Source organism: Fundulus heteroclitus, chromosome 12 (genome assembly GCF_011125445.2).
Source record: "Fundulus heteroclitus isolate FHET01 chromosome 12, MU-UCD_Fhet_4.1, whole genome shotgun sequence".
Taxonomy (NCBI): Eukaryota; Metazoa; Chordata; class Actinopteri; order Cyprinodontiformes; family Fundulidae; genus Fundulus; species Fundulus heteroclitus.
This window is the reverse complement of record NC_046372.1, coordinates 30,996,607-31,010,414: the sequence shown is the minus strand read 5'-3', so window position 1 is coordinate 31,010,414 and position 13,808 is coordinate 30,996,607. Positions and strand designations below refer to the sequence as shown.

Below are 13,808 nucleotides of genomic sequence, written 5' to 3'. Positions count from 1 at the left end.
TGTAGTTTTTTAATATTTTGTCACATTGCAAACACAAACCTTAATGTATTTTCTTGGGTTTTATAGGATAGACCAGAACAAAGCAGCGCCTGACTGGGATATGGATATAAAAACAAAGTTTTGTCTTTTATTTTTTTACAAATTAAAATCTGGAAAGTGCATTTGTATTCAGCCCTCTTTCCTCCGACACCCTTAAATGAAATCCCTTGCAACCTGTTGCCTGATAACTAAACGGAGTCCATGTCTGTATAGTTTAACCTCATTCTAAATCCAGCTGCTCTGTGAAGGTCTCAGATGTTGGAGGTGATCAGTGACGAAGCAGCATCACAAAACTACTGAGGCATGTAATGGAGAGGTTTTCAAAGAGGGTTTGGTTTTAAAATAATATCCAAAGCTTTTAACATATCACAGAGCAATGATGAATCATCATCAGGAAATAAAAAAAAAAAAAGCGCAATGAGCCGCCAAGATAACGGCCGTCCGCCTAAACTGACAAGTAAGACAAGGAGAGCATTTCTCAGAGAAACACTTAGAAGGCCCATAAAAAGTCGAGGAGCTGCAGGCGTCCACAGCTCAGGTGAGACAGTCCGCCTGCAACAGCTTGCTGTGCATTTCATAAGTCTAGCCTGAAAGAGTGGCAAAAACAAAGTCCTTGTAAGAAAGAGACACAAACTATGAGGAGGACACAGAAAACATATCGAAGAAAGCGCTCTGATCGCATGAGATTAAAATGAACTTTTTTTTTTTTTTTCCCGCATTTACAGTAAAACTTTGCGTGTAATAGAAAACTTCCTCTGAACACACAACTCGCCCGCAAACATGACGGTGTCGTCACCACGGTGTGGGGAAGCTTTTTTTCGGCAGGACTGGGGAAGTTGGTCAGATCTAAATGAAATGAACGTGTGACTGAGCGTGATCTGTTTTACTAAGAGAAATGTGCGCAGCATGAAACCAAAGTCTTGCAGCTGTAATCGCAGCAAAAATTTGATGTGCAAAGAACCGACTGAAGGGGTGTTAAAGTGCACGCATTTGTATTCAACACAAAAAAACATTCAGGTTTGTGTACCATGACTTCCGTTAAAAAGTTCAAGCTGTATGAATAGATTAAGAGGCACCGTACGTCACATCTAAGATAACCTTTTCCACTTTCCCTTCTATAAACAGATTTTAGCCACTATAGCTTTCCAATTTTACTCTCCATCCCAAATGTTTACATTCCTGTTCCTTATATTTGTCTCCGGCACCTTCCCTGTCCTCTGTCCTCTGCTCGGGAACCTGCTTTCCGTCTCTTCCATAATCAGAGAACACTTACGTAACAGGCCCATGGTTGTAAAGCCTGTTTTTCAGGCGGCTCGGCTCGCTAATGATCTGTGCTAATCACCCTCATACAGATAGCATAACATGCGCCACCAGACTCGAATTCACAGCTGGCAGCTTTTGTTAGGTGTGTTTAATTCAATGACACAAATGTGGGTTCATATACTTATTCAGCAGGTATATAATGCGCTGAAAGTTATGTTAGTGCGATTGCTTTACAGAGCATTTGCACTAACATCCAAGGTCCAATCTTTTACGTTTTTTTTTGCTAATAAGCAGCATCAAAGGTTATTTTTTTTAAATAGCATAGATGTTTTTTTTTTTTTTCTATTTTAGGTTTTGCATTTAAAAATTCCCGACCGGTGAGATCTTCCATCTGTTTGCCGTTGTGCAGCAGTTTCATAGTGTGCCCATAAATGAGCGGTTTCCAGTTAAGGTTATTGTTTTTTTCCTGGTAATGTTGACCGTAACTACCCAAGTTGTTTTTCTTTCTGTGTCTGAGGCCTCCGGGGGGGACCTGTGATTCTGATTACCTTGTGGTTCACCTTAAGTCACGGCTCCTAGACTTACTTTCACTGACTGCACTTTTTATTTCCCCATGGAGATGTGTACAACAGCAAAAATAAAAAAAAATAAAAACATTTTATCATGGTTATTGTCTATGAATTTAGCATGGTTTTATATATATTGTATATTAACATTCAACAAACAAAATGCAGAATATCCTCTGTTGCATCATACCCATTTAATCTTTGACGTTTTCACGTGGTTTCTAGCTGCTGCTGCACATTAAATGGACAAATGTGATGGCCTGATTTCTGTCTGCGGTGAATTGATCAAGATGTAGCCAACACACAGCATCCAGCTTTTAAATGTTAAGGTGGCAATTCAGAAAGCAACCAGATTTCCCTACTTCTGCTAATTAAATAAAACACACAATCCAGCCAGCGTGTTCTTAGGAGCAGAAGATCCAATATGCTGAGCTTCAAAACTCTACCTGAGTTATCTGCTGTTTACCTTTCACTGCAGCCAAATTACATATGTAGTTTGGTTCAGTTTGAAAAGAGTTGAGCATTTGTCTTAAGATGAATAATTATAGACTCAGACGAAAATGTTCCTCGTAAAAGCTGGAGAAAAACATTGTTCTCGTTTTAAACCAACCATATTATACTTCAAGGTTGCATAATGTCAATGGATGGGAATGGATGTAGTCTTTTTCTGGCACATGTGCCAGTTTGTGTTATGGTATGTCGTGGCCCTCTGAGTCTGCATCAGCCGTCGTCATCTGCTGTTGAGTGTTGCGAAATGCCAGAGAGACTTGTGGCATTTGGCAGCCTGGTGTTTTGCTGTAATTCCCAGCCCGGTGTTGTTGTCTGAGAAAGTCTTGTTCATGACGAGGGCGTGGCAGAGGCACAAATGCCAATGATGTCATGACCCACAGATGAAGTAACCCTTTAACAGGGTTTGGATGGTAAAATGTGGCTCCAAGTGTTTGTGAGCTATAATTATTAATCGTTGCATCCATGTAGTTAATGTAGTTCTTTGGCAGCAAAAATAAACATTTACTGGCCTCTAGGAGAGCTGTGAGCGTTGCGTTTTTCTAATGCTGGTTTTCTCCTATCTGTTCTCCAGGGCTTGTACGTGTTTGCAGTGTACTTCGTCATGCACAACCAGCTGTGTTGGCCAACTAAAGCAAGTTACACTGTGGAGATGAATGGCCACGATCGCCCTGACTCGACCTTTCAGGCCGGCGGGCCAACAACTGTAGGAGCCGACATCAGCAAATCAACACAGAACCTGATCAGCGCCATGGAAGAGGTATACAGAGCCTATCACCCTAAACGGATAAAAGACGACATCATCGACATATGTTGGCAGCCCTTGTAAAGATGCGTAGAAATCCCTAAAATGTGTTCATATTTTAATACAACAGTACAAGCTCACACTGACTTTTCGTTTAAATTATTTATTCAGTTTTAGGGAAAATATTAAGACCTTGTTATTTTCAACAAAATAGGTGTTGCACTGTTGGCACCCTCAATAATTATGTTAGGCCACATGTAACTGGAACATTTCTTTGTGTTTTGTTTTTATTTTTTTGTTATGTTTGTTTTGAACTGTTCAGAATTATTTGAAGACAAATTTCCATGGCAGTGAAAGTCAGCCAGAACCGAATGTTTCTGAGATTTCAACAACTCATTTGCATCCGGTTGTGTCAATTTGTCTGCCTGGTTTGGCAAAAAAAATATAAACACAATAATTCCTTAAAATTATCACTTCCCTCTCCCTCCACTTTGTTTCCTTTTCCCATGCCCTCAATGCCATGTCTCCATTTGCTTATTGTTCAGTACGACTCCACGAACAAAAATGTTGCACTTCCTAGCTCAAACCCACCCTTTCCGTTACCGCTTATTTCGTTACAGTGTGTATTCGCTGAATTGTAGCCGTCGGTCTTCCTGACTCCCACATCAAGTCTTCCTCTGACCTTTGTATCAGACTGGCAAATTGCACATGAGCCCACGTAAAAAACACTCTGTTCACACAGGACCGCAGCCCTTCTGTGGTAACTGCTCAGCAAGTTTTCCCTGGAGAATGCCCTATAAGGAGAGATGGAGTGAAAAAGAAGGAGGGGACGAGACTCCTGGGAACTATACCCTCCCTTTTTTTTTTTTTTTTTCTTTCTCAGCCTCTCCTCCTCACATAATCGTGTTTTATTCATGAGAGCACACTCCGGCCTTCTGAGATTTGACAACGGCGCGGTCGGAAAAGCAACAAAAAAGCAAAACACCAGAACAGACAAACATGGCTTCGATGGGACAGTCCCATGAGCGTCTGCTGTGTTGCCGCGATAGAGCCGTAAATGACGTGAGTTTGGTGGATATGACACCGTTTGGGTGCCTGGTAGAGCTTAATTCACCTCACAGGGGGGTTCTGTACCGGTCAGAGCCCAGCGAGGCTTAGAGGCTTGTGCAACACGCACGCACGCACACACACGGTCATGGACAGACGAGGCATTTGTACGGGCCGCAGTTAAACAAGACGGAAGGAGTCATCTGATCCAGATTATACAGATATAGAACTTTTTTGTCACGAGAACATTGCCTTTAACGCCTCATACCTATTTTTCCTACCCATGTTTTGCTATATTCAGGCATAACTATGGCAGAATCTTCCAATAAATACCAGCCACGCTCCAAATTAGGCTGTTTTTTTTCACTCTGCTGTGCCAGAGCAGTGGGTTTGTCATGCTGGATGGATTCAGCATGAAACCCTAAACCCAGGGAGCGAAACTCGCCCTGTGGACGCGCTCTGACCCTGCCTGTTGGCCAGCGTGCACTCTGCGTGACCCTCACTCATCACATTCATAATTACACGGGTGACAGACGGCGCCGTTATGTGACGTGGACGCTTGCTTGGTATTTATTTCTGTAACAGCCCCATCTAAGGTTAATTTTTTTTTATACCTAAACACAGATTTGTAATTGGAAAAATGTGATTAGTATTATGGAGGGGGAAAAAATAAGCAATTTGACATATTTTTGAAGTAGCTTTTAACAGACAGATAATGGTCATGTGGATCAAATAAAAATATCTTCTTTTTTTTGTCACATGTTTTTAGACAACATTGTTTAATGTTTATGCATTTTGGATGATGCTTTGCCCTCCCTCAAAGCGACTTACAAACGAGGATGTAACAATGGAGTTAATATCAGTGCGAACAATAAGCTACTTAGACGTAGTACTGCTAGCCAGGTTCTGTCAGAGGTGCCCGGGGATGACGGCGTAGAAACAGAGGGAAGGGATTGAGGGAGAAGTAGACGGTGCAGTTCAGGGGGTGCGGCCTTAGCGTTTATATGCACCCTGGTCATGATGTGCCAAAAGCCTTAAAATAAATGTAGCTTTTTCCAATAGTAAACAAATTACATATTGAAACATTTTCAGAAATCAACATTTTTTGTTTGAGTCCGTTTATACTGTCCATCCATCCATTATTCTTTCACAGAGTGACTAGCACAACACCTATTGCCTCCCCTGCTGTTAATATGCTACACCCCCTTATTTCCTTTGGCTCGTTGTCTTCTATAACATTTCACAACAGGGACAGGGATCATTAACCTTTCCTCCTTCCACAATCTGTGACTTTCTCTTCTCACCAGATCTGCTCACAGCTTTTCTATGGGATTTGAGTCTGGAGGCTGAGATTGAGACTAATGAAAAAGGCTTTATTTTGGGTTAGGTGATTTAACCATATGGATTTGAGCATTTCAACAAGGGGCTATGACAGAAAAACAGTCCACTTATTTATCCTGTGCTTTATGTCAGAGGTACATGAAATATTTGGGGTGTTTTTTTCTTTCAAAATGCCATATTTTGCTGCAGTATTTTGTCAGTGAGCTTTATGGGAATTATAATTTTACATCCATTAATAACCTCCTCCACCGAGTGTAGTCATGAGATAACCTTGCACAGTTCTCATTGTTTTTTAACTTTTTGTTTTTTTTCCTCTGACAGTAGATTTTGGGAAGTTTAGGGGAACTTATCTCCTGTTCCCCTAAACAGTTCTCCGTCTTTCCCATTTCGAACAATGACAAAGAATAGTGCATTTCGGTCTCAGGTCGTGTTTATACCCCAGGGAAGCAGAAAATCATGGATTACTAAATAAAAGCCTCACCTTACCTGTCTGATCAAGTTAAAAGAGCAAAGTGTAGATAAAAAAATTCTTTAATGACGTTGATTGTATAGGAATCCGTAAGGGTACTAATAAGTGTGACAACAGTGTCAACAATTGTTTTACTTGCCTCCTTCATTAAAGGTAAAGGCACCTTATTAAAGATTATGTGGATATCTCTTAGATTTCAGCTGACTGGGAGCGATCGTCACTGCGGACCAGTATTCAGCCGGCCAGCGCGTTTAAACCAAGCCCTGTGATGGAGGCGTACACCACAGAGGGAAGCTTCATCAACACCAACCTGGTCGCCACAGACGAGGAGTCGCAGGACTTTGATGACCTCATATTTGCCTTAAAAACTGGTGAGAATAATTACCTAATAGCCTCAAATCTCTGCTGACGTTTCTACCATTTTCCCGTCTTCGACACATCAGCTCTTACCCTCCAGTGCCCAAGCATCCCGTTTATCTTCACAGAAGGTTGTATGTATATATTCTTAGAATTGTGATAAACTATCCAACATTGAATTAGCCTCCAGATTGTTCTGACGATGTGGTTACAGAATATTAGAGGTTTTATTGGGTTGTCTTAAACTAGGAATATGACAGTAGACCTACCTGTTGAAGGATATGAGACACCCTGAACCTTTTCACGTTTTTCTCTTCAAAACAACTACAAACTGTCTGTGTTTTACCTCCAGATTCCTAATTTAACTTAGATCTGGGCTTTGGGACATGAGTATGCTTTAATGTAAATTCTTCCATCGTAGTTCTACCTGTATGGTAAATGTCATTTTTCTACTGGAAGGTAAATTTCCAGTCAGGTCCAAAGTCTTTCGAATATTCTAACAGATTTTTGTTTTCCCGCCATCACCATGTTTCACTTTGCACAAGGTGTGTTCAGGCTTGTATGGATTACTAGTTTTCTGCCTCACAGGGTTTTGACTGTAGGGCAAAAAGTTCAACTTTGGTCTCCTCTGACCATCCCCATAACCTGACCCTAGCCAGATGACTTTCACTCCACTCATCCATCTGGGACCTCTCCATAGGAATTGCCTTTTTTGAAGGCTGGGCCTTATCAAAAATCCTTGCATATGATTGGATAAGCCACTTGTCTGTCATCTTTATCGACGTGCTATTTCAACCACTCACACCGAAGCTAACCCGTGACGCTGATGAGAGCGACGCAGGAAAAAACAAAACTTTTTTTTTGAAATGTGTTTACGGCTCTAGTGGCACGCGTTTTATTGACAGTGAGCTGACAGGAAGAGGGGGGAAGACAGGCGGCAAAGCGCTGCGGGTCGGAGTCGACCGCGTCGAGGACTAAAGGCCTCCTAATATGGTTTGTGCTAACCGCTAACCGCTAACCGCTCCGACACGGACGGGCCCCGGAAAACAAAACTTGCCAAATCCGGTCGGGAGAAGGGCGAAAACATAATTTCCACCAACAAAAGCTTTCAGAGCCGTTCTCTGATGTTCTTTTAATGAAACAATATTAGGTAGATTGGACAACACGGAAGAAATAGCAACATCAATGTTAACGCTTGCTTCCTCGATGCGAGGATGTGTTCTTACTTTTTACTGTACTGGATGTCGTTCTGTTGGAGTGTGCAGGCTGTGCGGACCACAGGTCTGTGATTTAGACTCGGTTTCCATAGATGCCATAGGGCCCCTCCAGGTTAGTATTATAGCAGTGCTGCTCAGATTACCTGCTGGTGCTCTAATGGTCGATCATTGGTTTCTGTCTGTGCAGAATTGTCTCACGGAACTTACCATAAAAGCTGGAACAAAGTACAATGTTTAATTTGCCCAAGTGTCACTTGAATGTGCTTCAGGAAATGGTTATTTGAGCACCCAAGAGTTTCACCTTCAACATCACTTGTTTCGTAAGTGCAGTCATTCAGAAACCCAATGCCCTTTGTAAAATACAATCTGTTAAACCACATGAACTCAGACTGGAGGAGAGCTGCATAGTAAAAACGTTGTGGTGCCAAAAACATTGGTACCTTTTAGTATTACCTTCTGGCCATTCACACGGTATCAGTTCCATCGATTGGTCTATTAGGAAGAGCTCTGATCTGTATTCCTCTGCTGAGTTCATGCTTCTCTGATACCATGGAAACTGCTATTTCATGAGCTCAGGACAAAACAAGCGAGCAGACATTGTGAGGTTTATCCGTGAGCGGTGTTTTTTTCACAAACCTGAAAGAAAATCATCAGGTTGAGGATGTGAAGGTCATTTGTCGCAAAGAGTTTCTGGCTCTCTCCTGAAATGTTCTGTGTCGCGTCTGCTCCTCACTCTCACACGCTTGATATTAATATCTGGGCTGGAGCCTGACTTGTGGTGAGCCCTTCTCATCCTGTTATAGCTCAAAGTTCATCAGGAGTTTGTTGATCTGTTTTCTCGTCTGCTTTTTAAGAACTGATCTACAACTCTACATTGTTTAGCCACTTGATTTCCACCTTTACTTTGTGACACAGTGCTGTATCACGCTGGAAAATCCACAGGTCGCCACCAAGTTGTGGTTTGAAGAAGTTAGTTTTATTTATGGTAGTCTTCTAGGTCAGAATTGGCTGTATCCAGATAGTGACTATCAGTATTTTCCCTTACAATCTCTAACAAAGTAATCATTCCGATTATAATATATATATATATATATATATATATATATATATATATATATATATATATATATATATATCATAAATTATATAAAAACAAAATTTAAAAACCTAACTAATTAGACTGATCATAAGTTATTCCAATAAATTATTCTTATTATATTATATTCTTATTATATTCTGGGATTGCAATACTAGGTTTATTAAATATTATATCAACCAAGCTGATGCTCATGTTTTGGTAATAGCTACTGAGACAACCTAAGCACACGTTTCAGTTTCAGACACTCTGTTGTTGCTGTTTCAGGTGGTTGCACATATTTATTGCAGAATTCTACATTTACTACTCAATGCTGTCCGCCACTGAGTTGGCCACAAAATCTGTGACCTTTAAATGACCGGGCTGTGTTTAAGGCAAATCTGGGTTTTTAAATATAATGGGACAGCATCAATAAACCTTGTGACTTCAAAAGATTTAACTTAAATTTAAACTAGGGTCGTTTTAAATGCAAATAAACTCATTAATCATAGTTTTTTGAGGGGATTACTTTTACCTACCAATAAGCATCACTACCGATCGCTGTTTCTCTTTAATAATTATGAAATAATAACAATAAAACATTCTGATAAAAAGACAGTATCTAACCTAGCCTTTCCACCATAAGCGGTCATTAATTATGTATATTAGGAACAGATTGTGATGTAATTTTGTTTCTGGAAAAGAGGGAGCTGCTGAAAAACTGGTTTCCCCTGTTCTTTCCAGTTGGCTGCCAGGATTTCCATTTCCACCATGTTCTATGACAGAGGGTGAAGGCCCAGAAGGATTACATGGAGTGACTTCTGTGCTCTGTTCAGCCTTCCTGTTATCTTCTGCCAGCCTTGCTTTCTCTTTATCTTGCAGCCTGAATGAACAGCAGACATGTCTGCCTAAAGAAATAGCATGTCTTGAAATAGCTTCTTAAACCTCTCTGCTTCCTATGAATTTGTAAAATACTTTGCTGTTACTGAAAATAGCTATATTTGAGTCTTCTTCCCTCAGTTACAACGCACACAGTAAAGAGCGTTGAGGTTACTGTAGCCCAGTAGCTCTTAGGTGTTTGTCTACTCAGTGATCTGCAAGAGATTGGATTTCCAACCTTCCCGACTACCTGAGCAAGTGATAAATTGGATAATTTCTTGCAGCATTTCTAGTCATTATATTGTTTTTTATTGCTACATACACAATCGTCTCTTTTGCTCTTTATCGAATCTGAGTTCTGGCATGAACTCCCACTCAGCTTTGGTTTCACGTTCATGGAAAAAAAAAAATCTCTCCCGCTGCCTGTCCTGAAGGGATGTGTAATGGGAAAGGATCCACCTGATTGTTCGCTAAAGAGTAATGTGTTTGTCCGCTCATGTTGAACATACCGTTTTTAGGTCTGGAAAGATGAAGGAACCTTTAAGTAAAACAAAATGTTACTGATTAGATATCAAACATTTCAAATTAAATGCATTTACACCGTGGACCTGCTTTGGACACAGAATTTTTTTTTGTGTGTTTATTTTTTTTGTAATACACTTAAGGTTTTATCTTGTTTGAGACGGGGCTATCCAGCATCAGTAAAACGACACCTGTAGCCATGGCGATAGTCAAATTAGAAGTCCTTCCTGGCAGGTTTTGGATTTTAGAGACCAATGGGTGTTAATAAGTCAGGAAGGGCCAGAGGATAGTCTTACAGGGAGTTAAAAAAAAAAAACACGGAGGGTGTCCCACTCTCCTGTTTATTGTGTGCTGTATGACAGAGCTCAGAAACAGAGACGAGTGCATGTTTTTCACCCGGTTATCTCGGTCGTCTCACTTGCAAATGAGAACCTGTGGCTCAATAAGACCACCTGTATAAATAAATGTTTGATAATAACATTAAATCCATGGTTAGTGTTCTGCTGAACCTTAAAGAGCCTTTTAGGTGCCACGAAAGAAATAGTAAACTCCTAAACTCCAGCGCCGTGAATTCCTCTTTTCTATTGTTCAGTGTAGAAAACGCAAGGTTTCAACATTTAATTAAGGACAAGGAAAGCTGTTGGCTCCTCTGAGCTATTAAGAAGTATGAAGGACTTGGCTTATTATTTGAACCGTTTGTATATAACCCGGCTTTAACAGGCATATGGACGTCCATCCATGCCGCACTTTGTCAGCCGGCCCCGCCCCGCTGGGCGTTCAGACGTGTCTCACTGAACGTACAGCTTCAGTTCAGCTCGGTTTGCAGGACAGATCATTTGCTAATCGGGGTTATATAAGAGGCAACACCAGACAGGGGTCAGTAAGCACAGCTGTAATGAGGGTCTTCAGACACTTCATTTGGTAGTCAACCATTAACATGCAAACACACAGAGCTTCGCACGTACACGGCCGACAGTGGTTGTTCTTACATGTATAGGCCAGTCCTGCCGTATATCCTGGGAGGGGCTCGCCACATTTTGCAGTTTTCAAACAGTCAATGTATATATAACCCGTCCATATGTCCCAGTAGTTATAACCAGTCTATATATGCCTAACTGCTCTATATGTTGCTGTCTTGAAACAGTTACTGTGCTTTTTTATCCTCTTCTCTCCAATAGAATTAAGGTTTTGTGAATTGCAACTTGTGGTTTTAAAAAAAGGTAGGATAAGCCGTGCCTGTATCAAATATGTGCCCAACACAAAGGGGTTGCCACTCGTCAGTCAAATAATCATAGTAGTAGTAGAAAAAATGTTTTTTTTTTTTTTTTTTACTTATAATCACTTGACTGAAAACATGTTGTGTTTACCACACATCAGAAACTGGTAAATATCATGGGAAAAGGGCAAGAATACATTACATATGTGGAGATCTCAGTAAGTTACACTATCATTCAAATTTTCTGAGAAAAGTTTGGATTGCCATTAGCCATAAGTCATAAACATCAACATGGACAGAAATGAATCCTTCAAATGTATTTCTAGATATATCTTAAATATATCTGGTTGTAGTGGTATTTTGATGAGTGGACATGTTACTCCCCAGTAAAACGGTACCCTGGGTGCAAAGTCATGTTGGTCATATCAAAGACTGCCAGGGACTCTCAATGCATGTGTAGTTTGACTGAGAACTATTTGACTTTCTCTCTAAATAAGCTTTTCAAATATTGTGCATCAGAGGAACAGAAACAGTGAAAACTTTAACTGAAGTTGTGCTAACTTTACCAACAGTAACAATGCATGTGAGAATGTACAGATAAACCAGTGCACAAGCTAGTAAAGCAAATAGTTATATGTCTTAACATTTGGTGAATAAATTTGATGTATTTTTCATATTATATAACAATCAATTAAATTGTGAATGCAGAAATGTAGCAAAAATATAAACAACTGGCTTGTGAATCATTTGTATTTATCTACTTAGCCAGAAATAACAAAATAACAAGTTGAAGTTACAAAAGAAATAAAAAATCATTTTGAAGGAGCGCCCTGGACAACTCCGTGCATCACAGCCAAGCCTGTTTATTGCTCAATTAGGCTGTCAATGTTTTACCAGCAGCCTCGCCACATAACTTATCATTTGACATAAAAAGGGTCACTTAGTGTTCCTGCCTTGCTCCCGTTCTCATTCAGGGTCCGTCTGCCTGCTCTATTCTCATCTTGTTGCCATGACTCCGTGGGTACAGTAAAGTACAGTGTACTCAATGATAAGGACCATGTTACTTAACATCACAACGGCACAAAAGGTTCACACCAAGCCGCTGACACAGAAATATGTTTTTCCCCACTCATGCAATATGGTCAGTGATCAACGCAAGATAGGTGGGGGCACCTGATTGCAGCACTTTGCAGCTAAAGCACAATTAATCAGGTTTTGGTTAATACGTCATGAAATGTGTTTCAGGGACTGGCCTTAACGTTAGCGATAACGAGTCCATACCTGGAAGCCACGATGGAGGCAGCGTCACCAACTCCCAGATCGTGGAGCTGAGGAGGATCCCCATCGCCGACACCCACCTCTAACACCTCTCCCTTCCTGCAGAGACATTACAAGACAGTATTTTTATATTGTAAAACCTTTGCACTAAAAAGTTTTTTTTTTTCTTTCTTTTTTGTAATGATACATTTTCATATACGTGTTTGATACTGTACATCGTTTTTACCGCACGGCTGTTCACATGTATACATAAATATACAACATTTGTTTTGTTGTCTTGGTTTTTATTTTTTTCCTGTAGAGTTAAATTAATCCTTGTACCTAATACGCAAACAAATCTCTGCTGCTGAGGATGGAGGTTGTGTAACACTCAATAAATAATGTAGCCCATATGTAACATTAAGATGTGCTGATTTTAGTTTTGCAGCTCAGACTAGAACTTCTTGCAGCTACAGTTTTCGTCCTACGGCGCGGGGCCTCCCTGAGGGTTACGTAAGTAGCTTTCAGTGGGGGTCAGGGTGTCACCCACTCATGACGGATGGTTTTGCAGGATGACAAGCTCTCCAGAGGAATTTCACATACCGGTCCTGCACACATGAGGCATCTGCAAGGATCTTTAGGGTGTAAAGGATGACCGTTTGATTAAAACAAAAAATAGGGTTCAGAAAATATTCAGGACTTGGAAAGAGAAAGATGACTGAGCTGTCCCTCTCTGTTATCTTCTAAGAGTACATAAAAGAACATCTTTGACTTTGATTTATTCCATAAAAAAGTCAGCAGCTGTGTAACTAAAAGCAAATACTCCACCTAAACCTTTCCAGTAGCTTTGCACCTCTGTGCACATTTTAACCTCTGTCCTCCAAAAATCTGTTACATCACCTTGAAAGTATTTATACCCCTTGACCCTTTCTCACTTTTTTTTTTTACATTTCAGGTCATAAGCACAAACTTATTGCATTTAAGTTGGATTTTATGTGAAAGACCCACTCAAAGTTGTGCAGAGGTCTGAAGTGCATGGAAAATGGACCGTTTTCAAAACTTTTTACCAATAAAAAATCGGGATGGGTCTGCATTTGTACTACAGGTCCAGTTATTTTAGTGTGCACAACTAGAATTTTTTTTTTTTTTTATCCTTCTCACTTCCAAAATAGTTCAAGCTTACTTGCAGTATCATGCGGCCACCATGTTTTGTCGTAACCAGCTACTCCAGGTCCATGGAAGATGGCCGAGGGGATGTTCATATCAGAATATGAGAAAACGGGTTTAAAACAGGCAGGAAAATGTGGT

The 13,808-nt window shown here is 40.5% G+C and overlaps 1 protein-coding gene across 1 annotated transcript in view; it reads left to right on the top strand.

Annotated features, from left to right (window-relative positions):
* The window catches only part of adgrv1 (adhesion G protein-coupled receptor V1), a 153,952-nt gene extending 141,034 nt beyond the window's left edge, over nucleotides 1-12,918 (top strand). The window contains 3 exon segments of the mRNA XM_036144433.1: nucleotides 2,950-3,135; nucleotides 6,171-6,348; nucleotides 12,489-12,918. Coding sequence (XP_036000326.1) covers nucleotides 2,950-3,135; nucleotides 6,171-6,348; nucleotides 12,489-12,607 — 483 coding nt within the window. The 3' untranslated portion in view covers nucleotides 12,608-12,918.
* Nucleotides 12,919-13,808: the final 890 nt, after the last annotated feature.